General features: G+C 41.8%; 1 protein-coding gene across 4 annotated transcripts; it reads right to left on the bottom strand.

Moving 5' to 3' along the window:
- Window positions 1-637: 637 nt before the first annotated feature.
- map2k4b (mitogen-activated protein kinase kinase 4b) lies at window positions 638-15,352 on the bottom strand. Of its 4 annotated transcripts, XM_069708803.1 has the most exons (13): window positions 15,132-15,352; window positions 13,418-13,453; window positions 12,405-12,437; window positions 9,789-9,891; window positions 8,272-8,446; window positions 7,463-7,582; window positions 7,229-7,348; window positions 7,085-7,136; window positions 6,856-6,983; window positions 5,608-5,685; window positions 5,331-5,479; window positions 5,041-5,086; window positions 638-3,383 (listed from the first exon to the last, which is right to left on the bottom strand). In XM_069708803.1, the coding sequence occupies exons 1-13, from the start codon at window positions 15,241-15,243 to the stop codon at window positions 3,270-3,272; spliced, it is 1,266 nt and encodes a 421-aa protein (XP_069564904.1). In that variant the 5' UTR covers window positions 15,244-15,352; the 3' UTR covers window positions 638-3,269. The 4 variants fall into 4 exon arrangements, with proteins under 4 accessions (XP_069564904.1, XP_069564905.1, XP_069564906.1 ...); XM_069708804.1 differs by lacking the exon at window positions 12,405-12,437 and having other exon boundaries at window positions 15,132-15,351; XM_069708805.1 differs by lacking the exon at window positions 13,418-13,453 and having other exon boundaries at window positions 15,132-15,351.
- Window positions 15,353-15,620: the final 268 nt, after the last annotated feature.

The following is a 15,620-nucleotide window of genomic DNA, read 5'->3' as shown; positions in this document are numbered from 1 at the left end:
CCTTCATTTTTACAAATGAAGTGCAGTTTAGACGTCCTGGGGAGTGTTCCTGATGATCAGTTATTCTTTTTGGTCAGCGTGTTTCCTCCACATGGAGGACCATTCTTTTCCTCATCAGTCCCTTGCAAGTCTTCCATTATTATGAAAGTACACTGATAAAATTGCCGGACTGGCTTTAAAGTTCGACAATTCCTTTCATGTAATGACACTTAATGTATTTAAGCCTGCAGTGGGAAAAATGCCGTAACTGTGATGGCAATCTGTGACGAAAATCGATTTTCCACATCAAGTAAAAACCGTAGGAATAACAGCAATACTCCAGAAACACGTCATTCAACTGATCTTATATCATGTGACAGTCAAGACTGTTGGGTTTTAGTTACTGTGTGGCTAATTATCATACAGACTGTATCATATTTGCTCCTGTATGTTGCTAAGGGTAGTGACAATCAATATTTTTTCTTATTGTCAACAAATCCCATGAAAAGACCATGTTAAAGTAGGTTTATTTTTGGCTCAACCTCATACACCGTCCTGGCCGATGCACGGACAGGATGGACGAGACATGGACTGACTGCGTAACATCGTTGGTTTTGGTCTTTTTACAGAATTTGTCAAAAAAAACAAAAACCCAGCCTTTCCATTTTAAGCATTTATTCCACGACGGGGCTCTACAGTGTCCCAGTGTTGAAGGATCACCATCTACACAGACAGTTTGGTTACATAGCTAACTCCCAAGTAGTGTGATGTTTGTCTTTCCCATTCTGCGGGTGAGTGACCCCACCTGGTAGACGTGGCTTTCTGAGAAGGAATGACAACAGGTGGATCTCGATAATCTCAAAAGTTGTGGCCTCCCTATCACCTTCTTCCACTCCAGTATGGTAAAACTCTAGCACCACGTCAGGGCTGATGAAGGAAGACGGGTGAGGCGACGCTTTCTGGACGACGGAGATGTACCTGAGTGTAATACACGATTTGGCATGGAAACATTCGATCATCAGTGCAAGCCGGAGACACATGCCGAGTCCCGGAGGAACATGCAGAGTCCAGGGTGACCTTTAGGGTCAAAGAGCAGTAACTATGTGATGAGTGATCCTCTCCTGACAGCTGTGTGGTTGGTACGGAAGTGGATAGTTTGTGATTTAGCAGCATTTACAGTTATCATTTTTTTCTTCTTTACAGGAAACCCCTGATAGGACCTCTGAATGTAGTTACTGCCGCTTGCCTTTGTATGGCAGCATGGGTCTGTGATCAGCGTGGATGAGCAGTTTAACTGTACAGTGCGATGACAGGCTGCCGAGCAGGATTAAAGCTCACTCTCAAACCAAAAGACTTTCCTTCTGCAGCCAGCACCACGTCCTCCCCGCCTTATTTGTTCAAAGGTGTTTAGGACTGAGCTTTAACTGTTGAGCAGAACCTGCCAGGAACAGCAGATTAGATGTTCTATATACATATACATTTACACCAGTGGACACAATATCCTAAAATAACTTTACATCAGGCAGTGTAGCATTGAATTAGCTCCAGTTTGTGCCTCTTGTGCTGTCGTTTAGTTTTAGTCACAAAACTATATATTTTTTTCTGAGAAATATTGAAAAGACAACGTCCAAAAAATTCCACAAGGTCGTTTCACACCTCTAAAGTACTTTCTTCAAAGATTCTTCTGTCCGGCTGGATCAAAAAATATTTTATTTGCAGTACATTAAAAAAGGATTTTGAACCTGCTTCTTCTGTTGTAACTTAATGTGGCTAAATGTGACACAACTTGTTGAATTTGTAAAATGTGAACCATAAGTTCTATTCACAATTTTATCATACTGATATTTAAGTATTCTAACGTTATTTTCTTATTTAGGATTAGTGTTGCACAAAACAAGCAAAATTATAGGTCGACTCGGCTCAATCACCAAAATGTCCTTATCCGCTACGCTCATGAATCTTTAAGGCTTTACCCTTTTTTTCTTTGTAAGACACATTTAGCGAGCAGGCTGAGTGATGGGACTGTTCATCTGAAACAACATTTTTTTATTTGCAGCACAAAAAAAAAAAAAAAAAAAAAGATAAACGACTTTTAAATTGCTTCTGCAGTTCTGACTAAATGTAAATGTACCGTTAGCTAGAAGTGACACCTCTTCTTCGATTTGTACAATGTGAACCAGAAGTTTTATTATCAGGTATATTTAGGTATTATAATGTTATTTTCATTCATAAAATATCCACACTTTTGTGCTGTACAAATAAGCTAATTTATTTGTCATTTCTACATATTTTGGATTTTATTAGCAACGATCTGTGTAGGAAGCATTTTAGCAAGCAGGCTTTACTTTTTAGCGAAGTGCTCTCTGCGAGTCCGCATGTGCAGGACAATTCAGTTTCTTTCGCTCCGCAGCCACAAGTTGTTGTTTTTGCAGTTCAACAAGACCATCAGAGGGAATTATCTTTCAGAAACCAGATGCTTCGCTCTGTGACTCAAACATAATCAGAACAGTCAAGAGGTACAGACTGAGGCCGGCATTAGACGCGAGAAATGTCAATTGTCCCGATCCCGTGTCGAGACAACCTCTTACAGATTGCATATTCAGAAAGAAAAGAAGAGAAGTAAAGCCACGCTACCGAAATCCATGAGCTTTCCGGAGAGAAACACTTTTGCATACTCTTTCGTTCGCCGCGAGTGAAGGTGCTCACAACAAACTGCGTGAAAACGAGTGTGTGTTTAGACAGTAGGTCGATCAGCATACATCTCTACGTGTCAACAATTCAGAGGCGAGAACACATATGCACACATACAGTCTACAATGTACAATCATTGGGTGGATAGTTTTTGTTCATACATCACTGTTTAACATGTTATTTGGTAGATTCTGTATTTTTGTACGAGTTCAAGTATATATATTCCATATATGTATACTCTATTCCATTTTTTTTCCTCACATAAAAAGATGCATTGCATTTTACGAAGACAATGTTATGTCTTCAAGTTTTTCTGGCTGAAGATGGATGATAATATTTTAGGTTTGGAAATGAGGCGATGGGAGGTGGAAAGGTTTGCTTATCTATATTCATGTCATTGCACCGGGCAATTTGGACTTAGTTCCTTTGTTCTTTGGAACGGGTGAACAAACGAATGATCCAACGTAACTCTGAGGGCTAAGATTTCAAGCGTCGCATCACAAAGCTTAGTGTCCCACCCACTGCGTTATGGGTGACCCCCCCCCCCCACACACACACACACACACACACACAAACGCACCCTTCCTGGCATAAATCTGTCAGTCAACATACATAAGTGAGATGGGAGAGGCGGGAATCTGATCCAGAATGCGACACACGTAACTGGCGACGTCCACGAAGCGCTCTTCATACATCAGAATGAAGGAGTGTTTCTGGGGGGGAGACAGAGTTTCAGCTCGATTTGTTCCACACTGAAGTCAGAGTTATTCCCGAGTTAGCTGGCTAATTGGAAATTAAACAGGTCTATTCAAACTCAATAACAAGTGGCCAACTCTTACGGTTCATAGATAGCAACGCATTCATTTCACAACAGACACACCAGTTTATTACTTGTTGTGGCTGTCAAAGTAAAATCAGTCCAGTCGCTCTGATTTTCACAATCAACTTCTTTTTAGCTTCGAAGAAACATTTTGAAGCTTATTGTTGGCTAAGCTAACACAAGTTTTCTTTTTTGAGTGTAATGTGAGGCTTGACTGAGCGGATGGTAGATGTGGAGCAAGTATAATCCTGTTGCAGTCGATCTCACACACACACACACACACACACACACACACACACACACACACACACACACACACACACACACACACACACACACACACACACACACACACACACACACACACACACACACACACACACACACACACACACACTTAGGGTTTCCCTGACCGTACCCATTCCAATGCTATCCTATTGCCAAGGTTACCCACATAGATCATCTGTGACCTATTTGCTTACGTCCTCTAATGTTTATGGTTCAGATGTTTTAAAGAAGCTCAGAGATGCACCTTCATTTTATTCATCATATCACACTTGCCCAGCTGATTTTCAGGCCGCCTCTTGTGGGACATAGGAAAATTCAAAAGGGCCCTATCTGGCCCGCGGGCCGCTGGTTGAATAGGCCTGGCAGAAATCCTAAAATATATGAGTAACTGGATGCCGGTACAATAAGATCAATAGTACCACATATGTATTTACATCTATTTAACATACACAAAGTTTAGAGGTAGCCAAAAAAAATACCATTCTGAGCTAAAGCTAACATGTCATGAAGCAGAATATGCTTACCTGTGCGTAAGTCTAAACTACAATTCTTTTTTTGGTTGACAACACAACAATGATATAATAGTTGCTTTCTGCTGATCTCACCAGGAGGAGAGTAAAAACAGTCAAAATGGGCGAAAAGCTTCTGGAGCGGGAAAGGTTGGGTTTAGTGAGAATTCCCTGTTGGTTTGTCACTGAGAAACCACGTTTAAATTGCACGTGATCATGTGACCCTTTGTTCATGTGAAAATATTGTTAAGTGCAGCTTGTTGTTTGAGTCTAAGAACTGAGGAATTTTCTTTGCCAAAAGTCAGTTAGTTCATAAAGGGAAGAATTCATTTGATGTCAGAATGAAAATATATTTTGTGTTTTTATCACATTTTTAAATTTTCTTAATGGTTATATGCTGGACAGAAAAAGGGATTTTAAAACAATTTAGAACAAGCTTGGCAAAGCTGGCAACGACTACAGGGCACCAGACTTCCAAGAATCCTAAAAACTCCAGGTCCAACTGTGTTGTGGTTGTTTGTGGTCATTTTACCGTGATTATCAGGAGAAAAAAAAAAGAAAGAAGAACCTATGCACCAATGTGGCTGCAAGCAGTGGGAACTGCTTTGTCACCTGATCTTAATGCTCTTTCTCAGACATTATCCTACTGTCATATGCTCAACCTCCATTTCTTTTTTTTTTTTTAGCTGGTATTGTGCTTCTATGACTGAACAACAGAGAATGAGTTCTAAGATAATTAGTGTTGTGACTCACCAGAAGCTCCTTGTACTTTGGCCTTTTTGATTCATCCTTTGTAAGGCTGGACAGAAAAAAAGAACAAATTATAAAACCGGGAGCAGCGTGGAAGTATTCAGATTATACGTGCATCTGGATCCGCATGATTAGAGGCCACGTGTCAAATGCTGGTGGTCCCTGAAGGCCCAGGACCCTTTACTTAATATCTCGCTGCCACTGAAAATATTTTTTTGTGGAGTGTAAAAATGAAGCTAATCGGCAAAACCAAACAGATGTGGACTGTTTCTATTGTATGTCATGGTGCTTACCATAGGTTAACAAAGTTGATGAACTTGGGAGAAAACTGCCTCTCCTCTGAGTTGCTGAGCTGCGGCGGCTCTCCTTTCACCACCTGAGTCAGCTGGTCGAAAACACTATTCCACTTGGGGTAAGGAAACCTTCCTGTGGCCAGCTCATACTGAAAACAAACACAAACAGGGACGTGTGATGGTTCAGACAGAGTTGGTTTTCCTTTCAACAGCAACAGCTCCAGACATAATACAGGTAAGGTTTCATGACAAAAGCTGACGACATTATTTGTCTTACCAGAGTGATTCCCAAACTCCACACATCAGACCGGACATCATAGCCTTGTCTGGAAGCACTGGGGTCTATCCTTTCAGGCTGAAAATACACAAAGGAAAATATTCTGTGACACTGATACTTGATTGACCCCCACAGGACAGTTTTTTTGTTTGCCTCTTTCATGAGGACGTCTGAGTCTACAATGCAATAAATCCCTAAAACTGCAAAAGAGTCGACTCGCATCAACTCTTGTTCGAGTCACGTATGGTGCATCGTCATGATAGCTCAATTTTGAACTTTAAACTGTAGACATTAAGTGCCAGAGGTGTTCTCATCAAAAAAAAAAACAATCTCAAGGGTGATGCTATCCTGGTGCGAACCAGTCCCATTTTCACTCCGTAAATAATGTTCACGGATTTTTCAATAGTTTTAATGAACAACAGCAGCGTGGCAAGGTGCTGACCATTTATTCTGCCGTGAAAACTGAACGTTCTGCGATTTTTTTATCCGGTCAGTGAGAGTTGAAAAATATTAATGCTGCGCTCGTCACTGTCGCCAGCCGTCCAATCACAGTGAAGGAGGGGCGGGACAAACGCGGTTAACCACCGACAGTAGGTCGCTGATTAGTCCGCCTTTCAGAGCGGCTGTGCAAACGCTAATACGAGCCGAGTTCGCAGACTGTTATTCACGGCGAAGAAAATGCAGCTCTGCATTGAACCTGTAACCCGGGTGCTGCACAATCATGTTACTGTTACAGCAACATGTTGTATTGTGCTTCTTCATCATTGTGTATGAATCTATTCATGGTAACAGTGACGCACAGCACCATCATGAGGTCAAACATGGTCAAGCATCCACCCCCTATTAAAAAAGTACCACTCCAACATACCTTAGGTTTCTACAAACCCCAAAAACTTTGTAGAGAAAACATTAGAAAACAATCCCTTAAGTGAATGAAATCAAAAGGACATGGTGTGATATAGCGCTGGGTTGTTAAAGCCCTAAGGTAAGTATTTAAGGGTTCAAGAAAGAGCTAATTAACTCCCTGTCTTTTCCTGATTGGATTACCTAAAATCATATTGTATTCTTCCAAAGCTCTTAAGTAGCTAAAAGGAAACTCTGCAGCTTTCAGTAAGTCAGACGCATGAAAAATACAGTCCACGAGGTATCGTTTGTGATGCGGGTTCCTGATATCTGAATATGAGGATATCAGGTTCCTTCACAATTTGGTGGCTAAACATTTCTCAGTCATTGCCTTTTATTGCTTACCGCCATGTAAGGCCTGCAGCCGGCGTCTCTGGTCTTGGCTATGGAGTCCACCAGCTGACCGCTGATGCCGAAGTCACATAGCTTGATATTACCCCTCCGGTCCATTAGAATGTTGGAAGGTTTGATGTCTACAGAGACGGAAAAGAACGATCACATTTGGAGTTTCATGAATGGAACTGGGGCAAAAGCAAATGACAAAAGACAAAAAAATAACACAATAAAAACTCACCTCTGTGAATTATTTTCAAGTTTTCTTTTAAGTGGTTCAGTGCTTTAACGGTCTGTTGAAGACAAAATGAAAGGTGGTCATTTTCTGATGCTATGCATGTGAAAACGTGAAATGTTTTGAGGAAAACAGGAAATAATTGCTTACTGCTAATGTTATTTTGCCTAATATTTCCTCTGGAATGACGTCATCTAATGCACAATATACATATTTGTAGAATTTGTCTAATGAGGTAGACATAAGTTCCATACAAATCCAACAGTCCCCCTGAAACACAGAGAGAAAGATCAGTGTCCTTCAAAAGTTCACGTAACAAGTCTTCGAGAGACCGCAGACAGGACGTTTAAATGATGCAGTGAAGTCAGCGCCGGGTTTCCACACCTCTCTGAAGAGGGCGCCGTAGAACTGAACAATGTAGGGACAGTCACTACTCCTCATCACCACATCCAGATCCATCAGCAGCTGCTTCTGCTCCTTCTCATCCACAGTGGAGCGAATCCTCTGAGGGACACAAAACACACATGGACATTTCTGATCAACGCTTTCCACACCTTTGAAATTCCCACTGGTGGAATCAAGCCCTCATTATCACATCACAAAGTAAGATTAAATGCTGTTATAGTTTCAGTTTGTGCATCAGTATGGAAAGCTTACTTGAAGGAGAGGAATGGAATTTTTTTTTTTTATGTTGCTAAAACATATAAAAGCTAAATGTCTCAAAGAATGTCACACTGTGCACAAAAGCTTCAGAAAATGTAACATATATATATATATATATATATAAATTAACATATAATAACCTGTTGTGCACATTATCAGTTTTGTGGCATGTTGCAGTAAAAGTCTGATAATTTGTAGCCACTGCACACATGGGTCAGTATGAACGACTGTGTTGGGCAACTAAACAAAAGAAGACAATTAGATTGTTAATCGCAATTAATGTATGACAATTAATTGTAAACTAAAGTTGAACGATTGTAACAGCCCTAGTTGTTATTTGGCCTTTTTGAAGCTGTCGCGTGGGTAAATCACAGATTTTGTTTTCTGATAAAACTGTTGTTATCTGCAGAGGGAAGAGGTACGTGTGAAATTTGACTCGGTCTGATGAGTTTTGGAAACTCAGTTGTAGGTGAAGCGAACTCCCTCTGCGGGCGTCTGTTAGTATGAGAGTCACACATATCACAGGTCACCTTGACAGCCATGATCTTGCCGGTGGGTTTGTGGACCATCTTGTTGACGGAGCCGTACGCACCGCGACCGATCTCCCCGAGGTCGCGCAGATCCTCGGCGGTGAAGTCGCAGTGCTGCTCCGGCGAGATCTTCAGCTTCCCCGACGACTCGATGCTGTGCGTCCGTAGACGCTCTCTGGGGAGGACGGGATCGGACAGCATGTGTGAGAGATACAGAGGAGAAAGGAGGAGGAAGATACAGAAAAAGACAAGTGTTGGAGCCATCAGACCAACACGCATTATCGATGCATACGGACGTGATCAAATATTGAATCGCAATTGAGTGAACGTTTCAAGGTTCCAGAAAGTGGCATTGTAATCAGAGTTTGTCTTGTTGAATTTGACGAGTGGGTCAAATTTGGACATTATTTCTATTTTGTCATCTTTTAAATATATTTCTCCTTTACTATTGAGTTTCTGACACTGAAGGTGTTCTGTGGAGTTTTGTTGTGCAATGAAACACTGGTTCTAAGGGTGGGCCCCCGCTTTGTTTGCAAACCAACAAAGACGAGCACATGTGCTGTTAAACACATTCCTGGTGATGGTTTTCCATTATTCCACGACAGGTAATGTTGGGAATTCTTCATGAACAGAGACATTATGTCAAGACGCTCGTATTTTGAAGTCTTGTTTTGATGTCCTGTTTCACCGCTCGTTTCTGCCTCCGGTGCCGTCATGCCGAGTCACTGATGATGTAATGTTGCAGCACTGTTAATGTGGGACTTATGTGACGAAATTGATTCGTTTTCTCTCTGTATTTATGCTTTTAAGTGCATTTCAGTGAGCATTTTGCTCAATTATATTAGATATTAGCCTGACGTTGAGCTAATTGGCTAACGTGGCTCTAACTGTGAGTCTACAGTTATTATGGTTTCCAGGTGATACTATAGTAATAGCAGTTGTTGTCACAATAAATGATTGGTGTATAAGAGTTATGTAGGTCACAATATGTTTCATGAATGCCTTTGGTTAATGCTGACTATATGTTTTCTGTGTTTATTTCATAAACTAGATAACAGCACTGCCAGACTTCGTACAGTAAAGACTGTATGTTCTCTGACCGGAACGCTGTAGAGGTCAATATCACATCATACCAGCTTTCAGGGGTCAAATCCCCAACGGTGAATTTCATGGAAAAAATACAGCATTGTGCCAACAAAGGCAAGAAAGAAGACTGCTAGCAAGCAAACGTGGATGTAAACAATGTCCAACTTTTCAACAAAAAAATCAGCTCTGCAAATGTTTTATGAGGAAGGAAATGCAGGCCCTCAGTGATGTTCTGATTAGGAAAATGTTAATTGAAGCATTATTCCCCACGATGCCTTTAAGTTATTCGAGGCTTCTGTAATTGTCAAACTCTATAATAAATCTCCCATTCATAAATTATATTAAAACTGGCTCTGGCGTGAAATCTGAAGCCCCCCAAAAATTGACAACGCGGTTTCCGCTGGCGTCCGACCCCGAACGCCTCGACTCACATGTGCGGGTTCTGGAAAGACGGAGCCGTTGGATGGAGCGGGAGCCTGGAGGCCGGTTTGACTGGAGGGTTGGCGAAGTTCAGCTTCAGAGCTTTACGTTTACCTGGCGGGGGAAAAAAAGAGAGGAACAGATCCAGATTGCCACAACATGCACGCCACACCGTCGGTTCAGACAGCTGGTGAACACAGAGGATACGCAGTGGGATCAAATGCTCGTCTTACCTCGGTAACGTGTCTGTGTACGCTTGAGATAAGCCTTCATGTCCATATTGAACAGAATTAAGAAATGTATGCCACAAACATTTTTATAATATCCAAATTTCAGCACATTATTGTGCATTGTGTAATTTCATCTGACTAATAGAGACTTGTGAGATAAAAACAGATGTGGCATCAACCTCTGGGGTTATCTCAAGCTTTTTTTTTTTTTCAAGATCAGAGGGAACACAAAATGCATTCTGAACACAAGCAAAGTGCCCACATTGTACAGGGGTTCCCAATGCTCAGAGACGTGTACTGCAGCCACTCTTTTAGCTTCCAAAACAAATTACACGCAGCACGTGTGCAAGTTACGAGGATAATTTGCAGTGCAATAAGCCGGATGCCAACATTGGGAATCCCTGTTCAAAACATTTCCCTTGATAACCTTTATCAAAATGTCCAATTCGAACCTGAACCGCTCCCTTCAGATATCAAAGTGACCCAACACTGAAACAGCACTTCGTTCAGATTGAAGATGGATTCAAGTCTGATTAAATTCAACTGTAAGAACTAAATACAGCGGTGTTTGAAAGTTTAGGAACCCTTCAGAAATGTATTTATCTCTGCATAAATATGACCTGTAATATGAGTCCTAAAAGTAGATGAAGAGAACCCAAGGAAACAAATGAGATCAAAATATTAGTGATTATATAAAAACAAACAAAAATGATTAGCTAATATTACATATCTGAGTGGCAAATGTTTGTCAGCCTTAACGGCTCGCAGTTAATTTGAAGGTGGCTTTAGAGTCAGGTGCTTTCAGTCGATGGAATGAATGAAGGATGGAACCAGGTATGAGTGGGCGACCCGATTCATTTGAACAACAGGGATCTGTTAAAGTCGGACCTTTACAACATGTTTAAAAGAAACGTAAAAAGGAGATTCCTTAGGAGGTCAGAAAAAGAGTTGTCGATGGTCGTCAACCTGATAAAAGTTACAAAACCATCTCTGAAGAGTTTCATCTGCAAAGTCCGACTGGAACCCGGAGTAACTTGTAAGCAACCAAACACCTCTCTCACACTGACTAATGTTAATGTTCGTGAGTCCACCATCAGGAGAACACTGAACAACAGTGGTGTACACGACAGGGTTACGAGCAGAGAGCCACTGCTCTCTAAAAATAATATTTCCCTGTCTGCAGTTCAATGAAGATTATAGAGTTAGAAGTCTGTTGGAAAAATGTGTTAAGGGGGTACGAGACAGGAAAATAACTTTTTGGTTTAAATGAGCAGTGTTACAGAAAATAATGCTTTCCAGCATAATAACCTTTCCCACCTGTGAAGCATGGTGGTGGTAGTAGCATGGTTTTTGGCCTATTTTTCTGCATCTGGGCCAGAACAGCTTACCATCATTAATGAAACGATGAATTCTGAATTATAACAACAAATTCTAAAGGACAATGTCAGGACACCTACGTCGACGTCCTGACCTCAATCCAATAGAAATATTGTGGAAGGACCTAAAGCGAGCAGTTCCTGTGAAGAACCGACCACCATCCCAGAGTTGAAGTTGTTCTTTACTCAGGAATGGGCTAAAATTCCTCTAAACCGATGTGCAGGACTGAACAGTTACAGGAAACATTTAGTTGCTGTTAATACTGCACAAGGGGCACATCTGATACAGAAAACAATGGTTCACGTTATTTCACCACTCGTAGATTTGTAATATTGGATAATTTTCCTCAATAAATAACAACCAAGTTTAATTTTTGTTTGGTACTTTTTTAATTCGGTTCTCTTTAGCTACGTTTAAATGGAAATCTGATTATGTTTTAAGCCATACTTATACAGTAGCATAACAAATTCCCCAAGAGTTCACTTATTTTAAAGCACCACTGGAGGCTCAGGATTATTTACAGTCACCTGTGTGTATGAGGTTGGATCTCGACAATACAGTTGGTCATAAGGTTTAGGGCATTATTAGAAGTGCTGAGTGTAAGTGTTGAGTCCTCTTTGCCATGCCCTGTCCGACCAGCTCTCCAGTGTAAACAGATCCTTTAACCTTCAAGCCCCGACGCGAAGGAATCTTTGTTGACCATAACTGAATCTGTGTGACAGTAAATAGCAGTGAACAGTGGACAGATTCCCCAAATACCAGAGCACCACACAGGCTGTTTCAGTAGTATACAGTGGCTTCCTCTCACCTGTTGTATCCAATCATACATGAACACATAACAAGAATCTGAAGCTCAGTTACAAAGCAGACCGGTCACTCGGCCAGGTCTTCAGCCAACAATTGGACAATAAAGCGTGGCTCAATGAAACACCACCGAGGGAAGGAAACCACTTTAGACTACTGAGGTGTGTCCACAGAGAGTAGAGGTCGGTGTGCTTTGTGTGCAGGTCTAATGCTTACTTTGGGACACTCCAGACAGGCTTATCTGAAACCCTGAAGTAAAGAAAAAACATTTTACTACATTTTCTTCGGGCTCGTTTATGTGCGAATGGGTCGTTATTGACAAAAGCGCCATCCCAGTCCGAGTCATCGCTGAAAGTGGAATACAGGGCAGGTTACTGAGAGAGTGCTTTAGTCAAAAGAAGCGCCATATTTTGGTGGGTTTGGTTTAGTGCAACGCCACGCAACCTTATGTGTAAATAGATGTGTTTTTTAATTGCACTGTATTCCCATCAGAGTTAAGAATAGATCCATTTTAACCGGTTTAATCAATAGTAGCCCAATAGCAGAATGCATTAAAATGATTTTTTTTTTTTTTTTTGATTGACTGGGTTCAGTGTCACCCCCTGCAGTTTTCATTTCAGGAATATTTCACAATAAACAAACAAACAAAACTTCCAGGATTAAAAACTGGTACGCCATTCTTATTTTAGGTGGTAAATGATACTACTTATAAACAGTAAAGTATATCCAACAGCAGTAAGATACTATAAAGTGGCATAATGCAAAGTGAGAAGTGATATATATATGCCAGTGGGACACGACTCACATTTTTATTTGTATAATGTATGCCAGGATAAGCCAGCATAAAACAGTAGTGGCACATCAGAGGTTAACAGTAGCCTGCTGGCATGTGCCACTACAGCTGCCACGTTCTAACGGAGGTTTGCTCGATGGTGTCTCATCAAACGGGGTCTGTCTACTATGTCTACATCAGGTCGCGCTGATGTGCTGATGTGGAAACCGGATTTAAAAACATGCAGATTTGTGGATAAATATGCAGGTTTAACCAAAAAAAATGAAAATGAAAAAAAACAAACATTTTGAAACAAACAGATGACAACAGAGGGGGATGGATAGGGAACATTTCAAGGAAATCCTTTACCAAAAAGGCCTAAACAAACAATATATACAATTTCCTCCAACAGCAGACTGAAACCTTGGAAAAAAAAGAAGAAAAAAAGTGTGAATACCTGTTTCATTTTGACATCTCCAGCAGGTGTTGGTTTCTGTAAGGTTTAGATAAAACATTTGATACTAGACATCTGCCACAGTGTCAGAAAAAATGCATCTCAGATCAGTTGAGCACCGGATACTTGACAAGTGCTGCTATGTTTATTAAGTTAAGGCTTCTGGGAGTCGATCAATAGAAAAGCATCAACACATCCATTATCGGACACGTCCCTGCCCGACGGGCTCTGCGTGTTTTTCCGAGACTACGGCACCTGGACACCAGTTCATATCCAATACATCTAATGGATTTCATCTAGCAAAAGTTTATGTTTAACAATGCAAATTGAGACCCATCTTTAAATATCACAGACTCCGCCTCGGTAGCCATTGGGCGACTCTATGCTCCCCCCCTGTTTGTATCATGAGCAGATGTTATTCTTGCTCACAGCTTCTTATCGAAATTTGTTCCTGAAATAGTAAAAAAAAAAAAAAATAAAAAAAATAAAAAAAATAATAAAAACCACCTAATCGAGGCTCGTGCAGGCGCGACTTCCCGTCCGATAATGGATGTCGTGTGTGTGGGCTCAAAGGGCTGGGTTGCACAGCCAAAACAATCAACCGAGCCAAACATGTACACGTTAACAACATGGTGCGTTTTGTTCCGGTGGTGGTTGTTAGACACCGACGGGATTTCTTTATGATGGCACGTTTTGAAGCGGGCTGACGGGACAGTCCACGACACGGAGCTCCGTGACGGCAGCACGGGACCATTTCAACACGATGTGAAGCATTCAGAGACAACCTCATCTATATTCATAGTATCATCGGGATGTCTTTGTCCCTGACTGCGGTGCACTGAAACGGTGGCCTGGTTTGGGTGGAGGTGAGGGTGGAGGGGGGGACACTTCAGCGAAGGCCCTGCTGATCCCGGTAGCAGCCTTTGCGCTCATAACAGTGATTCTTCACAACGCGACGCTTCTGAGTCGGAGCTGAAAAGCTGAGAGTCAAACTGAAGGAATGAACCGAGCTGACGGAGCCGCTGTCGGCCTGCGGCTCCGTCAGCTCCAGCGGCTCCAGCGGCTTCACGGCAGCGACGACACCGCCGCCGCTGCTAACTCTGGTAGCCGTGAAGTAACGAACAAGCTACTGGAAGCTCCGCAAAGACGAGCGAGATCGGGAGCGGAAATGACCGAGTGTGGCCTTCAAAATAAAAGTGCACCGGCTAAGTACACTACGGGGAACCGTTTTGAAATTTGGCAATAAAGACTTTGCACGGGACAATACTAAACAACTGTAGGTTGTCAACATGTTTACATTTTGTTTCTCATGTTTGCACTGAAACGTGTACAACTAGTGCCTGACTACTAAATTGGACTAACCTGTGTTTGCCAATAGTATGGAAGTGAGTCATTTACTCCATGTGAAATACAGGCAGAATTCAAGGACAACCCTAGCTATATTTAGTAGAAGTATACGTATAAATATATATTTTATGTATGCTATACAAACAGGGCATTTAAAATGGCTTTATTAATCTGGTCAACATCAAATGACTAAGTCTTATGGACTACGTACGTATTTTATTTTGAAACATTTAACCGGAAATGTTACATTATTGAGTCCCCCTTGACCACAGTGTTTCTGCTTCTGGGAAGCTACAAGATACCTTTTCCTACTAACTCCAGTGTCTCCGGTTGAAATGGAAACTATGGACCAGAGGCCGTCGCCGCCTACCTTGCATGCTGCTGCTCTGTGTCTGCTGGTGAAACTGGTGCGACGCGGATCCAACGATGTTGCTGCGGTTGTTGGAGCCTGTGGAGTTGCTGTTAGGACTGGGAGTCGCCATTGTTGTGTTGGATTCCGGCAGCAGCGCTCAGGCTGCAATGCAGAGTGAAACTTCGCCTTGTCTGCCTCCGGACGGGACACTGCGCCACTTGAACGCAGCAGCTGCACCACGGCCACGTCTGTGCCGCTGCTGCCTTCAGGGACCGTCGGAAATACAGCAAATCACTGCTTCACAATGTGTGACATGTTTGTAACGTGTGCAGATAGACACAGTCTACACACACGTGTTTGTATTTTCGTATTTACTGCAATTTCCAATTCATATTGTATGTGAGATTTAAGAAAATAGAAGCTTGCAGAAGCTTTGTCCCTTGCATACATTGTTGAGGTGTTTTGAGAGGAATCCTACACTTGAATTGTGTTCAGTGGTTTAATACA

Source organism: Brachyistius frenatus, unplaced genomic scaffold (genome assembly GCF_029030835.1).
Source record: "Brachyistius frenatus isolate BFR_SWC_R1_liver_20210118 unplaced genomic scaffold, ASM2903083v1 Contig_78, whole genome shotgun sequence".
Taxonomy (NCBI): Eukaryota; Metazoa; Chordata; class Actinopteri; family Embiotocidae; genus Brachyistius; species Brachyistius frenatus.
The sequence above is the reverse complement of the archived record's forward strand: the minus strand, read 5'-3'. Positions and strand labels throughout refer to the sequence as shown.